This window comes from Calonectris borealis, chromosome 32, assembly GCF_964195595.1.
Source record: "Calonectris borealis chromosome 32, bCalBor7.hap1.2, whole genome shotgun sequence".
Classification (NCBI taxonomy): Eukaryota; Metazoa; Chordata; class Aves; order Procellariiformes; family Procellariidae; genus Calonectris; species Calonectris borealis.
The window spans coordinates 517,796-539,749 of record NC_134343.1 but is presented as its reverse complement, the minus strand read 5'-3'; the positions used below and the strand labels follow the sequence as shown (position 1 = coordinate 539,749).

At 51.8% G+C, this 21,954-nt stretch overlaps 1 protein-coding gene across 1 annotated transcript; it reads right to left on the bottom strand.

Moving 5' to 3' along the window:
* Nucleotides 1-629: 629 nt before the first annotated feature.
* Nucleotides 630-16,607, bottom strand: ZNF541 (zinc finger protein 541). The gene is made up of 15 exons (XM_075134430.1): nucleotides 16,264-16,607; nucleotides 14,828-15,062; nucleotides 12,029-13,682; nucleotides 10,842-10,900; nucleotides 9,079-9,238; nucleotides 8,369-8,536; nucleotides 7,312-7,639; nucleotides 6,414-6,477; nucleotides 5,519-5,661; nucleotides 4,932-5,035; nucleotides 4,043-4,118; nucleotides 3,445-3,533; nucleotides 2,859-2,993; nucleotides 1,892-2,073; nucleotides 630-1,644 (listed from the first exon to the last, which is right to left on the bottom strand). The coding sequence occupies exons 1-15, from the start codon at nucleotides 16,559-16,561 to the stop codon at nucleotides 1,458-1,460; spliced, it is 3,882 nt and encodes a 1,293-aa protein (XP_074990531.1). The 5' UTR covers nucleotides 16,562-16,607; the 3' UTR covers nucleotides 630-1,457.
* Nucleotides 16,608-21,954: the final 5,347 nt, after the last annotated feature.

Here is a 21,954-nt window from a genome sequence, read left to right as displayed (position 1 = left end):
TGGCCTGGCGACAACAACAACAACAAAAAGCCTTTTACCCCTCCTAGGATAACGACAGCGGAGACAAGACCCCTTATTTATATTTCATTCATCGAACTCATCAAACCCTCCATTTTCACTACCAAATGCAGTCGAGCGAGGCAGTATTATTTACGCAAATAAACACAAATCGGTGCAATAACACACCACTGGATACGGTGCTTTAAATACTGACTCCGCCAGACGACCACGACGACTCACAGCAGATCGAACACCCCGATTCTACCGCTGCAGCGCCTGCGCGCTCTCCGCAGGCAAAACAAACCCCTCCGCGTCGCGCGCAGCTCCCGCTCCGTCCCTCGCCCGACGGGGACCCTGCGAGAAAAGCCAGTACCTCGTCTTTTCCGGCGAAGGAAGGAAAGGTTTGGACTGGAAAGCGAAGGAGCTTCGAGGCGGCGGCGCGTTACAGCCTGCAGCAGTCCCCAGACTCCGCGGGTTGGCGGTCTCAAGCTTTAACTTTTAAGAGAGTTTTAGGAATAATAAGGATCCGTCTTTAATTCCCCCCCCCGCCCACCGACCGAGGGACGGGGCCTGCGGAAGCACGCGCCCAGGTTCTTCTTTCGAGGCTGACGTACACGTAGCATGCCGTGTTCGCACCAACCAAGCGTAACGAGTTTTGCTTTAATTATTTACAGCATAAGCAGCAAGAGCAGCCCAAGAACTTTTACATCTGCTGTTCAAGAACCCAATGTGATAAGCTAAGTAGAAAGCATATTAAAAAAAAAAACCCTTACTTGGATCAGGAGAGGGCTATTCGAGATCTGAAATGCTGTGCGTGACTATCACCTTATGGCAAAACCCGGTATTAAACACGATGACAATTTCTCAGTGATTTCCCTATTCTGCTTCTTTCCAACACCACCAAAAGCGATAGTGAGGCGCCAAGGGCATCCAACTTTCGTTTTAAATGGAGGCAAGAGTCTTCTTTAAACGAAAGCAGACCTAGTATTTGCACAACAGCTGTTTTACAGTCATTAGTAACCGCGTATTTTCCCAACCACGCGTAATTGTAATTCAATGCCAGGCACGCATACATTTAACACACGTCGCTGCAGCGTTGATACAAGAAAGGAACAGTTGATGCCCTCACATTTATTTCTGTCAAACTCAACACAAACTATTGGCACTAACTACTGAGAAAACCCAAATAAGTTTTTAAAAACACACTATACACACAAAGTCGCGGCTTTTCTTCCAGAAATCCTTTAGCAAACGTTCTCTGCAGCTTCACGGGGCACTTTTCCAGGGCAGGAAAAGCCAAGGTGGTTTTTCAGCGTTGGTGCAATGCTGCTGTGCTCCCGATGGCTTAGATTGAAGGGTGGGGGGCAACCTCGCGTCGTCTAATCCTCCTCGGCGCTCAGCCACTGCCCCGGCGCTAGAGAAGGTTCGTGGGTTCTTCTAAATAAAGAAAACTAACTTCATTGCAACTCTGAAAGCACAGTTTCCCAGTTACCCTTGGAGGAGGCCAGCATCTGGACTTCTTCCGTCTTTGCCTCATCTTTGGGACGCTTCAAGGGCCACTTAACCTTCATGAGAGGCTCTCCCTGCTCCTGCAGGCGATGGCTTTTCATGTGAGCGTTCCTACCTTTTATCTTGTCAAACACCCTGGAAGGCAGAAAACAAACAGGGTTGTGGTTTTTTTTTTTTTTTATAAATTCCTTTTTTTAATTCGAGGTTGGGGTTGAAAGTTGGTGGTGAAGCCAAACAGAACGGCAAGAAGGCGAAGGGGCTGGGGTAATCCTCAAGCTGCCCTTAGCTCCGCTTCCCCTCTGCCCCCCGCCACGCGGCTTCCAAAGTTTCAATCCGTTTTAGCCAAAAGCGGGAGGTTTCTAGAAGGAAGATGAACAGCTACCTTTCACACTCCGTGCACGGAAATACGGCCTGATCACCCGCGCTTCCAGCCTGGCACGAGGGCGCACGCAGGCTGCAGGACGGACCGCCTGCGCTGCGGGCCGTCTTTTTAGATCCCCTCTGCTTTATCTTCACGCTTTCCTTCGGCAGAAAACGGCGTCTCTTCCTGGGGCTGCAAACAGCCTGTAAACCAGAGAGCCTCGATCAATTTTTCCTTCTCTTCAGGAAGGTGGGTAGCTAAAGTAAAAAAACTAGCTTGAAAAAAATCTCCGAATTGCCCAGGCAATTAGGACGCGCTACATCCAGCAGTGAAATAGCTCGGCCCAAGTCTGCCCAGGTGAACTCCTCTGAACAGCCGAAAAACTGCTCTAATTCGACTGAGAGGATGGGGAGCAAACACAGACCTTGGAAGAAAAAACATATTATTTATACTGCTCTAAGCGGAATAGCACTTTCCTAGACAACAGGTTTAAAGTGTGGAATTACTGAGCACCAAAGTTACACGGTTACCCAGTTTCTATCACAAAAATAATTAAAAAAAAGAAGTATTTCTGTGAACCACACTCCTGTTTACTGGCAAGGAACCTTTTAGCAATCCCCACGCAGAGCCACGTCACCAGCGGTTCCTTTTATGGGATGTTACAGAATATCCCTGAAAATCATCACCGAGTTTAAGGCGAATTATTAACGTTAGTAAGCAGTTGGGCATTATCTTACTGAAATCGGCAAGGGTGCCAGCACGTTAAGAACAAATACCGTCTGTAAAGAGTAACGTTTTAGCAATGGTGCTAACTACGAAATACTGCTTTGTTGTTTCAAAGTTGTTCTACAGAATAAGTTTATCAAAGCAGCAGCAGCATAAAACCAGAACCCCTCCCCGGGCAGCATCTGCTGCACCTTTCAGAGAGCATCGGAAGACATTTTCACGAGGAGCGGCATCTCGCACAAATCCCCAGCAGTTTTTCTACCTTTTCTCCAGTCTCCTCCACCTCATTCTTGTTTCTCTTGACCTTTTTTTCTGTAGCTTGACTGTATGCAATCCTATTTTTTTTTTTCCAGATATAGTAATATTCAACGCACTGGGATACAGTCTTAGTCTGAACCTATTGTGAGAAAACCAGAAGCAATCTATAATGGAAATACTGTCGTAAACCATTGAAGACACAGATACGCAACAAATCCATCTAGCAGAGTTTTCCTTTCCCCCATTCTCTCCCGTTATCGCAGTGCAACGCACGGGTGAGATCAGACAGAAGGCAAACCTTCCTCTTCTGAAAAGGCTGTCAAGAAGCGTTGGAAGGGCAGGATTGTACGTTGCAGGCAGGCAGGCAGCATGGCATTTCATCGGTATTTTAGTATCTCTGGTATTTTGTACCAGAGATATTAAATATTCCGTGGTTTTATACATTAGGGCAAATAATGTCTCGTACCGGTGCCTTTTTAGCATTAAGAAGCAAACAGAGGACTCCAGCGCACAATTCAAAACACAACTTTCTGGGTTAAAAGTGCCAACGCTAACAGCCCTACAGATCCGCCTCGGTCTAACGGCTTTACCTGCTTCTGTATCAGGTAAAAATCCTTCTTGTGTACGTGAAAAGCCTTTTCAAACAACTGCTTCTCGAGAGGCGTCCAAGTATCCGAACCTAGTAATAAACAGCAACACGCAAATTATTAGATCACCCACAGCCTAAGAGAAATCAGCGCAATTTATTATTCACGCATCGACATCTCTCCTCCTCCAGAAAGCAATTACCAAACACAGCAATGAATTCATTAGCGATAGCAGCTATTACTGCCAGCAGATAAGCCCTGCGCGCTGTAAAGCGCGGGCACGGCTGAAAGGAAGAGCGTACGGCAGCGAGCGCTTGGCACTGCCACGTTTCAGCGTGCTCCTCCCGTTGGGTGTCACTGCAGGGCAGCGCACGTTAAAGCGGCGGGCTGAAGCACGAGAACGAGGCATTCCCCGCGTAAAAAAGCACCGTAAACAGACTAAAACTGAAGTGCTTTGCTACTACTTTCCCCCGCCCCAAAGAACACGAATTGTTTTTCACACTTTTTCGTAAAAATAAACTCTTTAAATCCGAATACAGAAAGGGAACTGCAGTATCTGTTAGCAGCCCAAGTGAAGGAACAAGCTCTGCTTCCAGTTTACCTGCGTAGTGGTAATTAGCCAGGGGATGGGATTCAGACCTGTGAGGTGCCCCAAGAAGCAGCATCTCCAGAGCCTCCTGCAAGATTTAATATAAAAAGACTTCAGATTCCCCCTCAGGAGGAGCAAAAAGGTAAATTCTTGCTTTCAGCTATTCTCCTACTGCGGTGATTCAGTCCACCGCAGGAAGATTTTGCTTAGTTCAGCGCTTTGGGATCACCTCAGCCCACCGGAGCTTATGGAAAGGCTTCCTCAATCCACACCGAAGCGTTTTAAGAAAAGAGAACCTCAGGGGACCTCTGGGGACCAAGCTGCGGGACCCCACCTGCCACCACCTCCAGGAGAAGATTTCTCTCCGCTGGAGTCATTTTCGGCTCGTCCCTGCCGCCGCAGACGTGCTCGTAGAGCCTCCTCGTGGAGACGCGGCGTACCTCTGCTGTATTTGGGTGTTGTTAAATCCCGTCTTCAAAGCACACGGAGCAAGGCAGAGCCGCTCAGGGCTTAACCGGGACCAGGTGAGGTGTTTGCTCAGCCAGGGGCGTTGCAATTGTCAAGAACAGGATATTTATCCAGAGCAGACCCCGGGTTTTATCTAATATGGCAATTCCTTCATTCCTAGCATTGGGGGGAGCAGTACTTGTATTCTCCAAATTGTCACATAATTTACAGGAGACAAAACGAGCTCTTATTTATACGCCAGGACAGGGTCTGCAATCCCAAGAAACGTTAATGCAGACTGCGGCAGCAGGCAGGACGCAAGAACTCCGCGAGTTTAGCGAAGAGACCAGATTCCAGCCCGCGGAATAGAAAACTCGGAGCAGCTCCCACCTCGCACCAGTGACGAAGGCTGTCCTAGCCCCTTACTAATTACGACCAAATAGCTGCTTCTTACCAGAACGTTGCCTTGTGCTTCGTGCAGACAGTGCAAGGCCAGCTCGAGGTTCGTCCCTCCCCCCGGCATGGCGCTGGAGCAGGCCATGTTGAGCAGTTCCGTTACTGCAAATGCAACGGAAACCAACAGAAAGTCAGTTTCTGTCAAAAAAGGGGAAAAGGTGCGATAGGAGACAGAGGGAGAAGAGAACAAGTGGCAGAGGCAGACTGGGGACCAAGAAAAGGCACAGAAAAAACCTCAGGTGTCCCAACGACCCGGGTATCGCTGTCTCTACCTGAAGAGCAGCTTTGGTACCGATAACTCCAGAGACAAATCTCCCCTCTTCCAAGGTCGCTGCGGACGAGGTGGGACAGACACAAACGCCCCCGACCATTTCTCATGGAAGACGCTACCGAGAGCGTAAGTTATTATTTCTTCACTGTTCCACCAGAACTGAGCCATCTCCTTCCCGCTAATGCTACCACGGGGGAAGGTGGTCGAGAAAAGAAGGGAGAAAATCCGAACGTACAAAAAGCTGCTGTGAAAACGCGGAGTTTTTGAACCCTACTATCTCGGGGGTGGCCTTGGAAGAAAAGCGTTAAAGAAACCTTTGTCTTGCGTTTCCTGGTTAGTTGCAATATCTCCCCAGGGCTTCCACACCAACGATGCTCCCTCTTCATCCTGTTCCGCATGGGATCTATCCCGGAGGTTTGGTATCTCTGCCTGAAATCGACTCCCAACGTTGATGCGTCTAAAGTAAGAAGAACGAGGAGGTGAGGGAGGCAAGTCGCGAAGAGATACGTCGCGACAGCACGCAGATACGTAGACACGCGCTTAGAAAGAGGGGATGTGTGACGAGCAAGGCTCGGCTGTCACAAATACGGTACGTATACGACTCGTATTTCCCAGCAAAGCATGACTAGCTCTCCTCCTCTCTCCAACAACGCTCACAGCCACTTTTTAATACTAACGGCCTCATCGTCCTATCCCTGGAATCCTTTTGTCCTCAATCAAGAAAGTTTGCTCTCCCTTCCTCAAAACCTCACAGAATTTGTGAGGTTTTGCTCTCCCTTCCTCAAAACCTCACAGAATTTGTGAGGTTCACTCTGAGACTCGCAGGGAGCAGCAAAGAGAGAAGGCTGCGACCACGGACGACAAGGGACGTCTGAGCGTCGTGCAGAACGAGGGAAGCGGGCACCTTTATGACATCAGCGTAACCAGTAAACAAAACCAGTACTTCACTGGGGTAGCAGCGGGCATTTTGTTGCAACTTCATTCTGGCCAGCACGTGGTATCACCTGGCCAAAAAAAACCGCTATTAATCTCACCAGCGGTGCAGGACAGCGAACCGGCCACGCGATCGCGGGAGGGAGAAGGTCAATGTCAACTTCCAAGGCCTGCGCAGCCCGCGCGCTTGCACCAGCCACGGGCTGACTCCCTAAACTCCTCATCGCCCGTTTTCCGAGTGTTTGCTACTATTCTGATCGCTATGCCATAACTCACGGCTGAATGCTGATTTTGGTGTTATCCTTCATCAGACAAAATCCAAAGTCCCTGTCCATTCTGCCTGAAAGATATAAAAATGCTCAAGATAAAAATCATTCTGCCGAGCCCGTCCTTTCGCCTTACTTCACATCCTCATCGTCGCAAACCACTAACTATCCTCTCGGAATTTCCCTCGTTTCAGTGAAATTGCTCACTTTTTCACTCGGAAGCTCTCGAGATGGACCATGCGGATACAATTCCACAGCTGCATCTGACCACGGGTCAGAAGTCAGCCGCGCAGGGATCGAGCAGTTCTGTGCTTTTGGGTGGTGAAAGCCACTATCGGAGCAAAAACCCTGCCAGGCTGTTTACATCCCCTGTTCCTCACCAGAAACCTCGAAGTAGAAATCACGTATTTCTATTTTTTAAAGCCTTCTTTGGAAGGCACGAGCGGAGCCGGGGCCTGCCCATATTTGTAGGCACAACGCTTTAACTCGGCTGCGGTCTCTGAATAACTACAGATGACAAACCAGTGAGCAAAAGCCCAGCCCAGAGGAAAAAACCCTTTCGCTGGGCTGCTGCCTCCGACACGCAGGTGCGGCAGTTTTACGGCAGGATTGTTTGGGTGGAACCACCACATCTTTTTAATACTCACATTAAGATAAATTTTTACCGCAAACTGGTACAATAAAATCAGTTCACGAGTGACTTAAGCTGCTAAACGTAAACGTCCATATTCCCACCGGCCTGCATACGATGCAGTAATTTATCCTATAGGAAGGTGGATACCGTTTGAATTTACAACAGAGAAAATGACCGCGGGTCAGTTTTCTGTTTCTGTAAGCCTGTACGATAGCCAGCTGGATTCCCTTCCGGTTCTATTATCTGTCAAGTGCGGGCATTAGGATTTTATTACCTAATACAGCACTGAACAGCTGGCTGGGATCAGCGTTAGCAGGGGAAGAGCAGAGAGTGCTGAAATAGAGGCCCGATCCTTCCCGTACGGGGCTGAGCATGGGAGGCGGCGTGTACGGAGAGCACTGGAACAAGTCTCTCAGCAGATGATCCACCAGCAAGACGGGCGAACGAAGGTTACTCTGGTAACATCCTCCCATCCCCGGTTGGGCTTCAGGGGCCGGCGGAGGTGGGATAAAAAGGGATTTTGGCCGCTTTTGCCTCTTTCGCTTTTTCTGGTGCAAGCTTTCTTTGAGGTCCTTCCCATCCGGGCTTTCCTTTTCAGTAACCTGGACAAAAAAATTCTAAATCAACCGTCAAATCCCTGTTTATCAGAGAAAAGCAGCGGAACAAGTTCAAGGCACTTGAAAACATACAGGAGAAAGCTTGATTTTTATCTGGGTTTCCTCTAGACTCTCGGAGTCATGATTTATTATTCTGAGCTCAATACTGAACACCAAATCCCCAAACTGGTGTGAGGAGCGCAGTCAGAGGACCCTCTGCTCTAGCCCTCACTCTGGGGAAGCCAACAGACACACTCGTGAGAACGAGAGCTGTTGAAAAGAACCCCCGGCGAGCTTTTTTGTAGTCAGAGAGAGCGCTGAAAGGAAAAAAAGTAAATTCTGAAATCGTCTTGCAATTCTTTAAATTGCCTAATGAAATTCCAACTATTTTCCTAGGCTTTAATGCCAAGTAGCTGTCCTGCATACACACTCTTCTATTGTCACGCAACCCAAGGGGATTAATGGGTTACATATTTCCAATAAATTACTCAGAGGGAGCCTGGAACCTTTACCAAGTCCATCACTGTAGTAATTACCACCAAGTCCGTTACTGCAGTGTTATCTGAATATAATTTGGGGGATTTAAGGGAGCCATAACGCTAAGCTGCTGGCTAAGCCAGTGAAACTCGCACACTGGTGACCAGTTGGCTCAAAGAAGCGACTCCAGCCAAGTCGGCTAACTAAGGCGTTATCGCTAAATCATTAAAATACGCGCGGAACGCCATCGCCACCCACCTCGTTCCCGGCTCGCGAGTTCGTAGCCGTCACAGGTACCGAGACAGGAATCACCAGAGGAGCCACTGTTACGTCCTCCAAAGGCATCTCGGGTTTTGAGGGACAGTTTCCGCCTCCGGCTGCCTCGAGCGACAGTTTCTGAGCGTTTACGTCTCCCGCATCGCGCACCTTACCGCAAACACAAACAAGGGTACGAGGTGTATCTTCTGGCATCCTCTCAGGACGTCAAAGCGCTTTGCGAACTGTTCTCTCACTTCTGAATTGTTTCTCCATTACATAAAACAAGCTGCTACGCCCAGACAGTTTCTCTAAGCACAACGTAATTTAGCGAGAGCCCAGAACAGGAGTCCTTATCGCACCAATTCCTTATTCTTTTTACAAAACTGAGCTCCCAGGTTCACCCTATCAGGCTTACGCTTTTCACCCGCGCTTCGCAGCTGTAGGGTAAGGAACACTGCTGGAAACAGCGGCAGCTTTCAAAATAGTACAATTAGTCAAGAACATCCGCTACGGAACAAGCACCCGAAGGGCTTCCACAGCACCGTGATTCTGGATCCCGCTCTTGTACTCACCTGAATTTTCAGGAGAAAGGGTAAGTTACTCCACAGCTTTTATCTCCAGACACTACAGGCAGGTTTTAAAGAATCCTCATGACCTTAATTCAAATTCCTGTTAAATCATAAGCCCCGAAGGATCCAGTTTCCCTTTACCTGCTGTTCCTCCTTCCTTTGCGGTGAATGCCATTGTTCACCACGAAAACACCCGTGGCTCTCCAGACCGTTCTCGGTATAAAACAGCTGACCGCAGCTCTTGCGGAAAAAGCCGCTTTCACAGTTACTGCCATCAGCAGGAGCAGCACCGGTCTTATTGCTAAGTGAAAAAAATGGAGATAAAGGAATGGAAAATTAACATTATAAAGTTGAACCACTTTTAAAAAAAAATAATTTAATCACTATCAACATTAGATCCACGCTTGCATTTCCTGCCGTAGAGCTCATTTCACGTCTACTTGGGAAATCTCTGCAGTTCATTTAGCAGCAAAAGATGTTAACTAGAGAAAAATCCCTGGTGGGACATCAACCACAGCATGATAAAGACACAGCTTTAAATAAGAGATGCGGTTAAGACAGCTGCTCTTTTGGGCGGTTACAGGAATTGTACCTATTAACAGATACGCACGAGTATTGTTTTCAAAGTTAGATACATGGCTTTTTAACTGTGCCACCAAAAAAGAATGGCTTGCGTTAAAAAACTCCAGAAGCGTTTTCTTTCAATACCACGCATTTCGTACCCCGTGGGATTTCTGAAAGATCCCATTTCGGGAGCGGAAAAACGTATCGTTTTTGGATAACTCCCCCCTGTGAATTCAGCGTTTGGGAAAGGTGATGTCGGAAGTCCTGCGGATCGATTTCTCTACCCGCCTGACGAAGAAAGCAAACGGAGTGAAAGCTTCCCCATACCGACTGCCTCGCCGCTCCTATAGCCCGGCGAATCCTCGGAACCTCTTCCCACATGGAAACAGAGGACCAAGGCCGGCTGGACCAGGTCACTATTTTCACGGAGCTCACCAGGAAACCACGACTTTCGTTTGTTGCCAAAGAGTGATTAAATTCTTTTTTCTTAATGAGACAGCAGCTCCCTTACCTGCGACGGCTCGCAACACTGCAGGAAAGGCACTGCACTGCTGCTCGGAAGGACGTAGATTATAAAAATCTCTTTTTTCCAGGGAGCAGCTTGCTTTCTCGCTCGGTAAACGGCAAGCTGCCTAGCCCGGGCAGTGAGGTGGCAGAGCCACGATTTACTTACAGGGAAAACACCAGAGGCGTGCAGCCCCTGCAGCAAAGGAAAGTGGCAATTACCAAAGAAGAGGGAAGCATGTTTATTTTTCTGCAGCAGAGAGAACTGAGTCACAAACTCACTCTAAAAAACATAATTAACCATAAAATTAGCTCATCGCTTTTAAACCCTAAATTCAGGGCCTGCCTCCACGATTATAATGCAATAATACTCTTCACAGGCAGACTGCTCACCAGGAATGAGATGGAGAGTGAAGCCCACACCCCTCCCCAGTCACTGGGAAGCCTTCGACGAGGTGAATCCCTTAACGTTATTCTAGATTTCCATTTCTTTACTTCCACGGGGAACTTTTGGTCTTTTATTGCGGTAACGTGTGAAAAGAACAAGCCTGGTCATTCCTTATGACATTCCTTAATAGTCTTAACGTTTCACTCAAGTTACCTCCCTGTCACGCTTCAGTCGCTGCACGGATTTTTACGATTGCGAGTTAGAAATTAGGTTGAAAGTCTCGTGGTTCTAATTTAAACACCTATTAATTAGCACAAACTAAAGCTAGCCAAACAGAAAGGCTACGTTAAACCTCAGCCCCGAGGGAAAAGAAATGCGCCTGACTAGGTGCTAAAACGCGCTCTAGAAAACAAACACCACCCGCAAAACTTCGGTGCCACCTGCTTACCACCCCGCCGACAAGTTTTCTTCCTTCGCTGCGTTAGTGAGGCTGTAGATATTTCCACCCTGCAGTTAAAGAAACAATAATCGAAAGCAGATGTTATTCTGCCTGCAAGTAAAGCTTTAAAATATAGTCATTCTGTCTTTAAAAAAAGAAACGGAACGTCTGAGCTGTTTTCTCCGTGAAAGTAACACTTTGCACTCGCGCAGCAAAGCGACGCTCATTAACCGATCTCATACATCTTCACAGTCATTAATAAATACTCCTCGTAACACTTTGACACATGGGCGCACGCTGTAAGCGCACGTGCAAACAGGAACCCCCGTTCACACAACGCGGATATCAGACCGCGTTATTCCCATCGCAAGCCGTACGCAGGGGCGGCCACGCTCCGATCCCTCGGCCAGGCGCGGTTCCCGTGCCTTTTCGAGGAGCCAGAAAGGAAACAGGAGCAACGCAGCCCGGGTTTAACCTCCGCGCGTGGGAAATTCCCTGTCCCGAGGGCTGCCAGGCCCCGTGGCCCGATGCCTGAGGCAGCAGCAAGCCCCTCGGGACAGGGCAAGATGTCTTCACGTCTGCGTGCGAGCCTGACTTCCAACTAACAACCAAAAAAGCACTTAAACCAACCCCAAACCTCCGAGCTATTTCGTCCCCAAAACAGCGGCAGCGCATTTATCCGTAACGCAAGCTTCCACGACTACCCTCAATTAACACATTTCGACTTTGACCTCCAGAGGCTAATCTCTAAAGGTGAGAAGTTCGTTTAGGTTGACTCTTGATCTCCCTGCCCTCCCACGGACAAGGAGACACCAATTATTTCCACACGAGAAAGCGGTTCCCGTTCCACGGGCACCGAGCTCGCTGAGCGCTCAGGCGTTTGCAGCTTTTCGTTATCGCTGACCTGCGCGCAAGCCCAACGAGAAGCCAGGTGAAAGGTTATGTATCACATTACTAAATATCCCAAGATTTGATCTCGTCAAATTATTTCTAAACCTTTGGCACTGGATTAATTAGTTAATGGTTTTCAGAGCGCTCTGGATGTGTAAAGTGCCATGTAAGCGCCAAGTACTGTCACCGGCGAATCTAGAGCTAATAAAAAGCACTTGAAAGCGCGCAGGAAGACAGTAAACGGCTCCGAGACCCAAACTCGGATAACAGACCGCTAGAAGCGAAGACAGAGCACGCTGACGTACTTGAATCCTGTTGAAAATGGTCAGCCTGCGCGTCCCCCCGGCCGCCGGAGCCGAGGAGAAGGAGGCCATGGCCACCTGGCTCGGGGGAGCCGCGCAGCTCAGGCCGAATGTCAGCCTCTCCCTGCGGACGGCAGGCAGACGCCAAGACCGGCCAGCACCCGCCGGCGCTTTCCCGCCTGCCTCTGTGCTATGGTCTTTACTCTTCTTTTTAAAGGCAGAAGCCTCGTTTTCTGGCTGATTCGACCTCCCAGAAGAGTGGCTTCCCACGGCACTTCCGTGCATTCCATACTGGAGCTGGCTAGGAAGAGAGGAGTCTCTTAATCCCGCGTATTCTTTCACGGGGGGCTGAAAAGCAGGGGCTGCCTGCGGTCCTTGTTGCTCCCCGTCTGACGAAACGCCCTGGAGCTGGGGTACGGTCGTTTGGAGGTACACGGAAGGTCCTTCGTGCTCCGCCGGCGGCAGAAACTGGGGAGCCGAGGGGGGCGGCTGCTGAAACCCCGCTGCGAGGGGGCTTGCTGGCAGGTGCTTGGCCTCGGGAGCCAGCAGCGGGGACGGAGCCAGGACCGGCTGCGACTTGGCGATCACCTGGAAGAGATGCTGCTGCACCTGCAGCGGCTCCGGGCACGCAGCAGGCTCCTGGGGTTTCGGGAAGAGCTGCCCGGTCTCGCCCCGCAGCGCACCGCGCTGCTGAACCTCCGGAAAACTCAGCTCCCCGCCGTTCTCCCACGGGTGGGAGTCGTGGGTGCTCGCCGATGGAAAGGCTTCCTCAAAACAACCGAGGGGCGGCTCGCTCGGCGCGTCCTCTTCGGCTTTAAAAGGCGCAACGGGGAAAGACAAAGCGTCCGGACGCTCGTACGCGGCTGAGAACAGGGAGGAAGGGCCGGCTAACCCCTCCGAAACACCCTGCGCTGCGACAGGCGGCTTGCGAGCAAGGCAGACGCTGTTCCTTTGGGGTTTAGCACAAACCGGCACGTTTCTCATCCACTGAAAGTCACCGCTCGACTGGTTTGCAGACAGCTTCTGCCCTCTGAACACGGGAAAAGGCGGCAGGGCGCTGTTGGGACAACACTGCAGCCCCGCGGGCTCCGAGGGGAGCTGGGCTTCGGAAATAAAAGACCTACCGGTCAGATTGGTAACTACGCTCTCACCCGGCGCAATCGCAGACACGTTGCCGGGATTTATCACGGCGTGCCGCTGCGTTCGGCAAGAGAGGCGATCCTTTGATATATTGTCCCCTGCAGCCTCCGAAAGTCCGCTGCGGTTAGATGCGAGGCAAGAGGCCCGGCTTGCTGGGGAGGAATCTGTCAAGGCAGCACCGGCGTGCTCTGCGGAGGGCAAGGCAGCCAAGGGAAGCTTCTGATGCGCAAAGCTGTTCACAACGCACCTCAGCAGGTCTCTTTTGGGCGGGAAAGAGCCCGACTCGGAGCACGCAGCCAGTCTGTCCACCGATTTCCCGCTGCCTTGGATATACGGAGCGGGAAGAAGCGGGGATTCCTCCCTGGCACCTTCCTTCGGAGCCTCCTTCAAGCCGCACAAGCTGTGCTGCAGTTCGTAATGCCGGCGCAGCGAACGGTGATCGCAGTAACTCTTGTCGCAGTCTCGTTCCGGGCACACGAAAGGTTTTATTTTCTGATGCGTCAACATGTGCCCGCTCCTGCGGTGATCAAGAGAAGAAAACATTGCGTATTAGCCTTTCCAGCTGAAAAAGGAAGTCATTTTGCACCTAAGCTACTGCAGCTCTTGCGCTCCTTTTATTTAGTACGGTTCTACTCAAGGCACAGATGGTGCAAAAAAGCAGAATTTGGCCTCTATTCGGAAGGGGTTCACTAAAGTCCCCTCCAACTGCTCTTCCCGCTGGGACGCAGAAAAATCCCGCTTGCTCTATCACCATCGCTGGCGTCTCTCCAGAAACACCACTCAAGGGATCGGAAACTCGCCCCAAATCCAGGAGGATCTCTCCAGCCTCTCAGCCCCTGCGCTCGGCAAGGATGAAGGAAGTGGGAACACAGCTCAAAAGGGATCTCAACCCAAGTTCTATCGGCGAGCGCGCGCAGCGATGCCGGTCAGCACAAGCTAAAGGCTGCTTACGGTTCTCTTTTGGTTTAGGGTAAAAAAAGGTAGAGCGGAAATTGGTAGAGGGAGAGAAAAAATTAGGCAGGCACGTTACCTAAACCAATGGGAAACTGAGCGTAAAACTGCAGACTGTCACTTCACAAAGGCACATTTTAGGACGGAAAAGGTTTGTTGGCAACCGCTCCGGTCTGACACAAAAACAGTGTTTTACTTAGCCCCGGACCACCACCACCAAAAACCAGACCTCCAATAATCTGCTGGTGTTTCCAGAGCTTTTCAGAATTAGTAATAAAAGCTTTACAGCCCCGGGAAGCGTAGGATTCAAGCCCACGGTTGCATCGATAAGCAAAATTTTGCCACGGTTCCTAAACCAGCGGCTGCCAAAAACCAGACCAACACCTTCCACACCATCTCCCCCACACCAGTCATCGAGAGGGGAAAAAAGAAAGACTCGCTGCTGTTGTGGGGCTCAGTATTACAGATTTTTCTGCAGCTGGACAGAAATACATACTTTTGAGGCTTTTCCTGCACCAGCCCGCTCTGGAAAACTCAAAGCTATTTTCCATCGGCTAGGGAAGTTTTGTAACCTAACTTCACGGCATTTGCTAGCCTGAAAACACGACAAAGGCTCCCACTTCTGAAACTGGGAAATAAAGTACTGCAGAAGCCAATCTTAAGGGTAAACGGGGCCGCAGCAACTCCACGCGTTTTTGGCGGCGTACGTACAGGTGGTCCGACCGTTTAAAGGCCTTGCTGCAGATGGCACAGACGTGCTCCCGCTTCTGGCTGTGAGTCAGGCAGTGTTTGCTGAGCGCGCTGGCGCTGCCGAACACCTTCCCGCAGCGGCTGCAGCCCGGCAGCGAGGTCCGAGGAGAGCCGAGGGGAAGCCTTCCTCTCCCCGCAGATCCGCCTCCTCCTCCTCCAGCCTCCTCCGGTCCCGTCGGCGTGGGAAGCGCCGGCTCTGAAGGGAGGGAGAAAGCGATATCCTCAGGTTACTCTTGCGATGACACGCTTCTCGCTTTAGCACTAATAAAAACGCCTCTTTTTATAACGTTGCTGTTGGAGGGCTCTGGCCCGTGGGCTGTGACGACTGAGTATCTGCACAAAAACGAGTACAAAAGTCCCACAAACCTCTTACGATTTGCAGCTCTGGAGCTGCTTTCTTTCTGGGGTCTCCCCAAACCCCTAAACCCACGTCCCACCCTCACACGAGTTACAGCCTTCGCCATTTTGGACCTCGTTGTAACGGATTTTACCATTTTCCCCTCTTTCCTGAGGAAAAGGGGGAGAGAATGAGGCAACTCCAAAGCGCTGCGTTCACGGTATTTTACCTACAGCAATGTGACGAGGTGATGACCCAGGCACTTCCCGCTGGATTGGGCTTTGGGAGACAATTCAAGGTTCCCCGCCCATGAGTTAGGAATGAGCCGTTCCGAGCAGTTATTAATTGGCGAATCAGTAGAAAGGCAGTCCCCAACTGTTAGCAGAAAGTCTCGTTTTCTTACTCGAGCGCTGCTCGTTACGGATTTTCATTTGTTTTGTTTTCAAGCCACCCAAACAGGGCGCGCTTTTATACGCATTAGCAATTAAGTTATCCATTCCTTCCAGAAGAGCGTTTTACTAAAGGCGCTCTCCTTCCAGCAGCGGAGCTAGAAAAAGCCCATTCTGCTTAATCCATTTCACAGAGAATTTGAAACGCAGAAAGAATTACACAGAATGTCTCTTCTCCGCTTCAGGGAAAGCCAGTAATATAGATGTTTGCAACTTATTTAGCAAATCCATCATTTTAATGCTTTCGCGTTTTCCGTTTCCAGCTGGAGAGGAGGTTGCAAGGATTCTCGGAAACAAAAAGCATATTCCTGTCTAGGGTATAATTTTAAGAAAATAGGACAAAAGTGAAATTCCTGTCAGAGAGGTGTTACAACTATTGTCATCTTCTACAACCTTATCAATTTGAATGTCGTTTTACAGGTAAAAGGCAACAAGAAATTTTCGAAGTGCTTACTGATTAAAAAAAAAACCACATATCCACCTCTTTACCCCCAAAATATTCCCACGTAACGGACTCCACCACCAATATAAAACTACTAAATAACTCCGGCTGCCTTGATCTGCAAGACACCCTTCAAAATAACGGAGAACGCAGAGTCCGGCGCACTCACCGTGCTGCGAGGGCCGCGAGTCAGACTCATCAAGGAGCTGAAGAGAGTCGCAGTCCTTCGCCGGGTACAGAGCGAGCGCGTTTAAATCGGCCTCCAGCGCATCGCTGCCCGCATCCGCGGCTGGAAGGCCAGGCACCACGTCCAAGCCGCTCAGCCCCGCGTACATCACGTCTTTCGTGTTGAGGTACAAATCGTGGGCGAGAGCCTCGCTACAGACCAACCCCTGGCTTTCGGAAAATCCGAGGAGATGCATCTCCAAATGAACCGCGTTCTCGTCGCCGAAAGGGTACTGGTCCATGCCCGCCGCTGACCTTACGGCCAGTTAAAGGCGGTCTCGTTTCCAAATAGAGCAAAACTCGAGGGCGTGACGACAACGAGCCTCCTGAACAAAATGTAAAAAGGAAAAATTAAATACGATTTGATGTTACTCACCAAACCCTAACCAGTACCGCAACTGGGGTACCGGCCCTGTATCAGCCGTACCTTATCAAAGAAGAAAACAGAAGTATCACGATTCCCCTTGCAAACGCAAGGCGTGCCCTTGCCTTCTGAAGCAGAGGAGGGCTGCTGAGACCCTGCCCGCAGGCTGGGAGGGCTGGGGAGTAGAGTGGGGCTGGGGGAGAGGGGGCTTTCCCTGAGGGAAACGCTGCTCCTGGCCTTGCAGGAGGCTGTGGAACCACCCTAGGGCTGGGCTGGGGGAGAGGGGGCTCTCCCTGAGGGAAACGCTGCTCCCGGCCTTGCAGGAGGCTGTGGGACCACCCTAGGGCTGGGCTGGGGGAGAGGGGGCTCTCCCTGAGGGAAACGCTGCTCCCGGCCTTGCAGGAGGCTGTGGAACCACCCTAGGGCTGGGCTGGGGGAGTGAGGGGGCTTTCCCTGAGGGAAACGCTGCTCCTGGCCTTGCAGGAGGCTGTGGGACCACCCTAGGGCTGGGGGAGTGAGGGGGCTTTCCCTGAGGGAAACGCTGCTCCCGGCCTTGCAGGAGGCTGTGGGACCACCCTAGGGCTGGGCTGGGGGAGTGAGGGGGCTCTCCCTGAGGGAAACGCTGCTCCTGGCCTTGCAGGAGGCTGTGGAACCACCCTAGGGCTCAGGTTTGGGGGAGTGAGGGGGCTCTCCCCGAGGCAAACGCTGCTCCTGGCCTTGCAGGAGGCTGTGGGACCACCCTAGGGCTCAGGTTTGGGGGAGTGAGGGGGCTCTCCCCGAGGCAAACGCTGCTCCCAGCTTTGCAGGAGGCTGTGGGACCACCCTAGGGCTGGGCTGGGGGAGTGAGGGGGCTTTCCCTGAGGGAAACGCTGCTCCTGGCCTTGCAGGAGGCTGTGGAACCACCCTAGGGCTGGGGCTGGGGGAGTGAGGGGGCTCTCCCCGAGGGAAGCACTGCTCCTGGCCTTGCAGGAGGCTGTAGAGCTACCCTAGGGCTGGGGCTGAGGGAGCGAGGGAGCTCTCCCTGAGGGAAAGGCTGCTCCCCGCCTTGCAGGAGGCTGTGGGACCACCCTAGGGCTGCAGCTGAGGGAGTGGGGGAGCTCTCCCTGAGGGAAAGGCTGCTCCCGGCCTTGCAGGAGGCTGCAAGGGCCAGAGTATGGGGTGAGGGGGGGCTCTCCCTGAAGAGAGTGCATGGGGAGGAGGGAGGCGGGGGCTGCCCCAGGGCCGGGGCCTCTCCTCGCGGGGAAGGGGGGGCTCCAGCCGCCCGTGTGGGGCTGCCCGGGAGCCTGAGGAGAGGAGCGGAGGGGGAAGGGGGGGGAGTCCCTCACCAGCGCCGCCGCCTCACCCGTCGTCTCGCGCCCCTGCCCTTCCCGCCCGCCGCCGGCGCATGCGCGCGCGCCCGCCGCGCCTCGTGGCACCGCCCCGCCCTCATCCCCGGGAGGCTGCGCGTGGCGCCACGTGACGGGAGGGAGGGGGGCTGTGGCGGGAAAAGGCGGGCGGGAGGGGAGGAAGGGCGGCGCCATTTTGTTGGAAGGGGAGGAGAGGGAAGGGAGTGAGAGGTGTGTGGGCTGGGCTGGGTGGAGGAAGGGTGTGTGGAGGGGGGAACGGCGGGGGTATGGGAGCGAGTTTGTGAGGGGGGAGTAAGGGGAGCGGGTGTTAGGGAGGGGGGGAGTAAGGGGAGCGGGTGTTAGGGAGGGGGGGAGTAAGGGGAGCGGGTGTTAGGGAGGGAGGGAGGGAGTAAGGGGAGCGGGTGTTAGTGAGGGGGGAGTAAGGGGAGCGGGTGTTAGTGAGGGGGGAGTAAGGGGAGCGGGTGTTAGTGAGGGGGGAGTAAGGGGAGCGGGTGTTAGTGAGGGGGGAGTAAGGGGAGCGGGTGTTAGTGAGGGGGTAGAGGGGAAGGAGAGGAGGCTTGAAGGGATGTGAGGTGTCTGTGGGAGAGGTGGCCCTGGAGAGGTGAGTGGAAGGGGTTGTGTGTGAAATAAAGGCTTAAGGAAACTAGGGGATGGTAAAAGAGGGAGGTTTGGGGAGGAAATGGGGGAGCAGGGTTGTGGTGAGCATGGAGGGGAGGTGTGGTAGAGGACATGAGGGAGTTGGGTGGGAGGGCTTGGGGAAGGGGCTGGAAACATGAGTTGTGGGGCAAAACTCTGTGAGGAAGAGTGTAGGAAAGGACTAATCTGAGTGTACAGTGTTAGCTAAGTTTCAAGCAAAGAACAACCAAATGTGCCTCTTGCCTGGGCATTTTGCAGGCTGGCTTTGGATAAGTTATTTATCCAACTTGATTGTTCCTGTATGGAATCTGCTTCACAGGATAACTGTTACCTCTCAGTGACTGGTGGCTGTAAAACACCAAGAAACCCTGTGTTCAAAGTAAAAAAAGGTAGGGTGTTGCAGCTCATCAGGATCTCTTTAAGCACCGACTCCAAGCTATTTTCAGTGCCTTTTTGGGTTTTTTCCCCTGCTGTTTATCTCTTTCATATTATAATTTTAAGGAAATTACTTTTAGCAGGTTGTCCTGCTGTCCCAGGACGAGTGCTAGGCCATTGCTGCATCCTTAATTGTAATAATGCTTTAACTGTACCAGTGAAGAAGCCTTATTATCAGTATTACGGTCTCGGTTTGGCTGATGAAGCAGCCACCTGGATGGTAGCAAAGCAATTTGGCAGAAGTGGGAGGGGAAAAAAGAAAAAAAATCACCCGAAAGTAAATAAATGATGTTGTTTTAAATTGGAAAGGTGTCGCAGCAGCTCCTGCTACTGCAGTCTAGTGGTAAAAGCAAGAATCACCTGCAAGGAGATGAACAAACCTTTGAGCGTTTGGGTATTATTACATAAAAATGGTATGTAATTCTGTTAGTCATCAGCTGTATATTTTAAGCAAACCTAGAAATAGCAGCGTTTGGGGGTTTTATTTGTTACTACTCTATGCCAAGTTCCTCTCCAGAGTGAGTTTTCAGGCCCACGTGGGTATCATACTAATTAATTAGTGCGCTGCGTGACGCTTTATTTCTTAAGAAGAGGGTTTTTACCTAACTTTGGTGTGAGTGCAGTACGGGAGGGTCGTTTCGCTTTGCCGAAGGGTTTGGCCGCTGTTGGGGCTGGAAGAGGCCAAACTGGGGAAGTTTTCTGGCCCGAGGGAGCGCCGAGCTGGGACAGAAACCTGTCTGACACCCCAGCGCGTCGCTGCAGCGAAGTTCCGCGTACCGGCCACGCTCAAAGGGGTTTTTTTTTCCTGTCTGAGGACCACATTTGACTGTAAAGTTGCCGTCGTGAGAGACAAAAATCATCCTCGCGACGACATCATTAACGCTTCCCACTTGGAAATCAAGCCCGTGTTTTGAGGGCACCGTTGATAGCAACATCCTTCAAGGAAAGACGCGCGTCTTGTCCCGTGGGTTAGTCGCATTATCGCTTACGGTGGCTTTCTGCCAAGTGGGTTGCCTTTTTTTTTTTTCCTTTAAGGTATGGCAGACTCCGCTCCATTTGTTTCGGTGCTGTGGGACCGAAAGAGAGGAAATAATCGAGCGCGAGGGTGCGTGGATTAAATGTTTTCGGTTTTTTTTTTTTTCTGTAAGTGCTACTGATGGATTCATCTCCCTTTTCCCCCCCTCCCCGATAAAACAGCCCGGAGTCCTGATCCTCTTCCGGCATCGTACCCGGTCAACGGCTCCCGGCAAGGCCCAGCGTTCCGGCAGAGCCACGGCGGCGAAGGAGAGCGGCGGTGGACGGCGACGGCGTTCGGCTGGGCTGGCGCCGCGCTTTTATAGCGTAATGCACCAAAATAAACCCCCGCGAGGTCCCACCCAGGTACAAACAGAACGTATATCCAATTCAAATCCAGCCAATCCAGGGGTATAAACAAAGCCCCAAGCCCGGCCTCTCGCAGATTAATTACTCGCACTGGTCAATCACATTTAACCCGCCTAATCAGGGCGCGGGCAAGGCGCCTGGCCCTGCCTACCCCTGCCTGCACCTCGCCAATCGCGAGCGGAGCCTCCTCGCCGGCTCGACCAGTTTGTAACTGGGATGTCGAGGACCCTGGGCTGGGCCGGGCGCTGGGCTGCCCGGGCGTGCCGGCGGGGAGGCCGGGCCAGCGCCGTTTGGGGCTTTATCCCAACAAAAATCCAGCCTAAACCCGGCAAATGTGAGGGTTTTTTTTTTTTTCTCCCAGCTTGCCTTGAGCGGGAAGCAGTTTTCAAGTGTGCTGACACTTGTTAAATACAATTCTCTTCTTTGTAAGCGGATAGATACAAAGATATCCTGTGTAGTTTTTTTTTTTAATAAGTGTTAAATCCCTGAAGCGCTGCTTCCCAACGCCCCTCTGCCTGTTTTAAGTCGCAAAACTTAAAACGCAGGACCGGACCCGCGGCGCCTGTGACAAACAAGTACCGAGGAGTACGTGTACCGCGGGCAGACCCGCTCCTCCCTTTCTGGTTTTATTCCAGGCCGCCTGGTTTTTCATCCAGGATTCAGGAATTAGCTGGAGAAATTTCTTTTACGAAGGCGTGACTTACGCCGGCAGAATCTAGACGGCAAATTCTAGGGGAGAAAGTCGTTAACTGTTTGACGATGTAAATCAGCCCGATAACACTTCTGTCCTGTGCGTCTGCTCTTTGCCCAGGTGACGCAGTCCCAAGTGTATTAAAAGTAATTGAGAGCGTTTTATTGGTTTGTTTATCTATTAAAAAAAAAAAGTAGGCAACCGTAATTAAAAATCGGGGTCCTGGGAACTGCCCGTGGTCTCTGCCGGCCCGGTTTGGGGGTTTTCTCTCCGCGCTTTGCCGTATCGATGCCCGTACCGAGCTTTCGGTGGAGCATCCCTCTAAAAAACACTAAAAAAGCGGGGTGCGTGCTGGCCCGGGGGTTTCTGGCGCCTTGATCCAATGGTGAGCACCGCCGGGTGGTCATCTTCTGCTGGATTCAATCAAGAAAATAACTAATTGCGTTTAAACGCCTTTTTCTCCCAGCAGGGTCCGGTTCTGCTGCTGACGCACCACGGCGAGGGGCTGCTCTGGCGAGGGGGTGAGCTCTTTCCCCCCACCAGACGATGCTTTGCAGGCAACCCCCGCTCGGGGGTTACCCCCGCAGCCCGCCAGCCCCCCGAGACCCCGTTAACCTTCAGATTTTTCTTCATTTGATACAGAAACGGGGCACCCAGCACCCGAGAGGATTTGAGCGCCGGTGACTCGGGGTGCTCTCCCCTCCGCAGACCCCCCCCCGGCCGCTGCCGTGACTCGGCAGGTGAGTGTGTGTCCGTCCCCCGCCAAACCCGGAGCGTTCC

Coding starts and splice junctions, on each gene's coding strand:
- ZNF541 (XM_075134430.1), bottom strand. CDS start 16,561: ATGGACCAGTACCCTTTCGGCGACGAGAACGCGGTTCATTTGGAGATG. Junction 13,683..14,827: donor TTTAAACGGTCGGACCACCT/GTACGTACGCCG, acceptor TGATCACCGCAG/GAGCGGGCACATGTTGACGC. Junction 2,074..2,858: donor TGGAGGAGACTGGAGAAAAG/GTAGAAAAACTG, acceptor TCTGGTTTACAG/GCTGTTTGCAGCCCCAGGAA.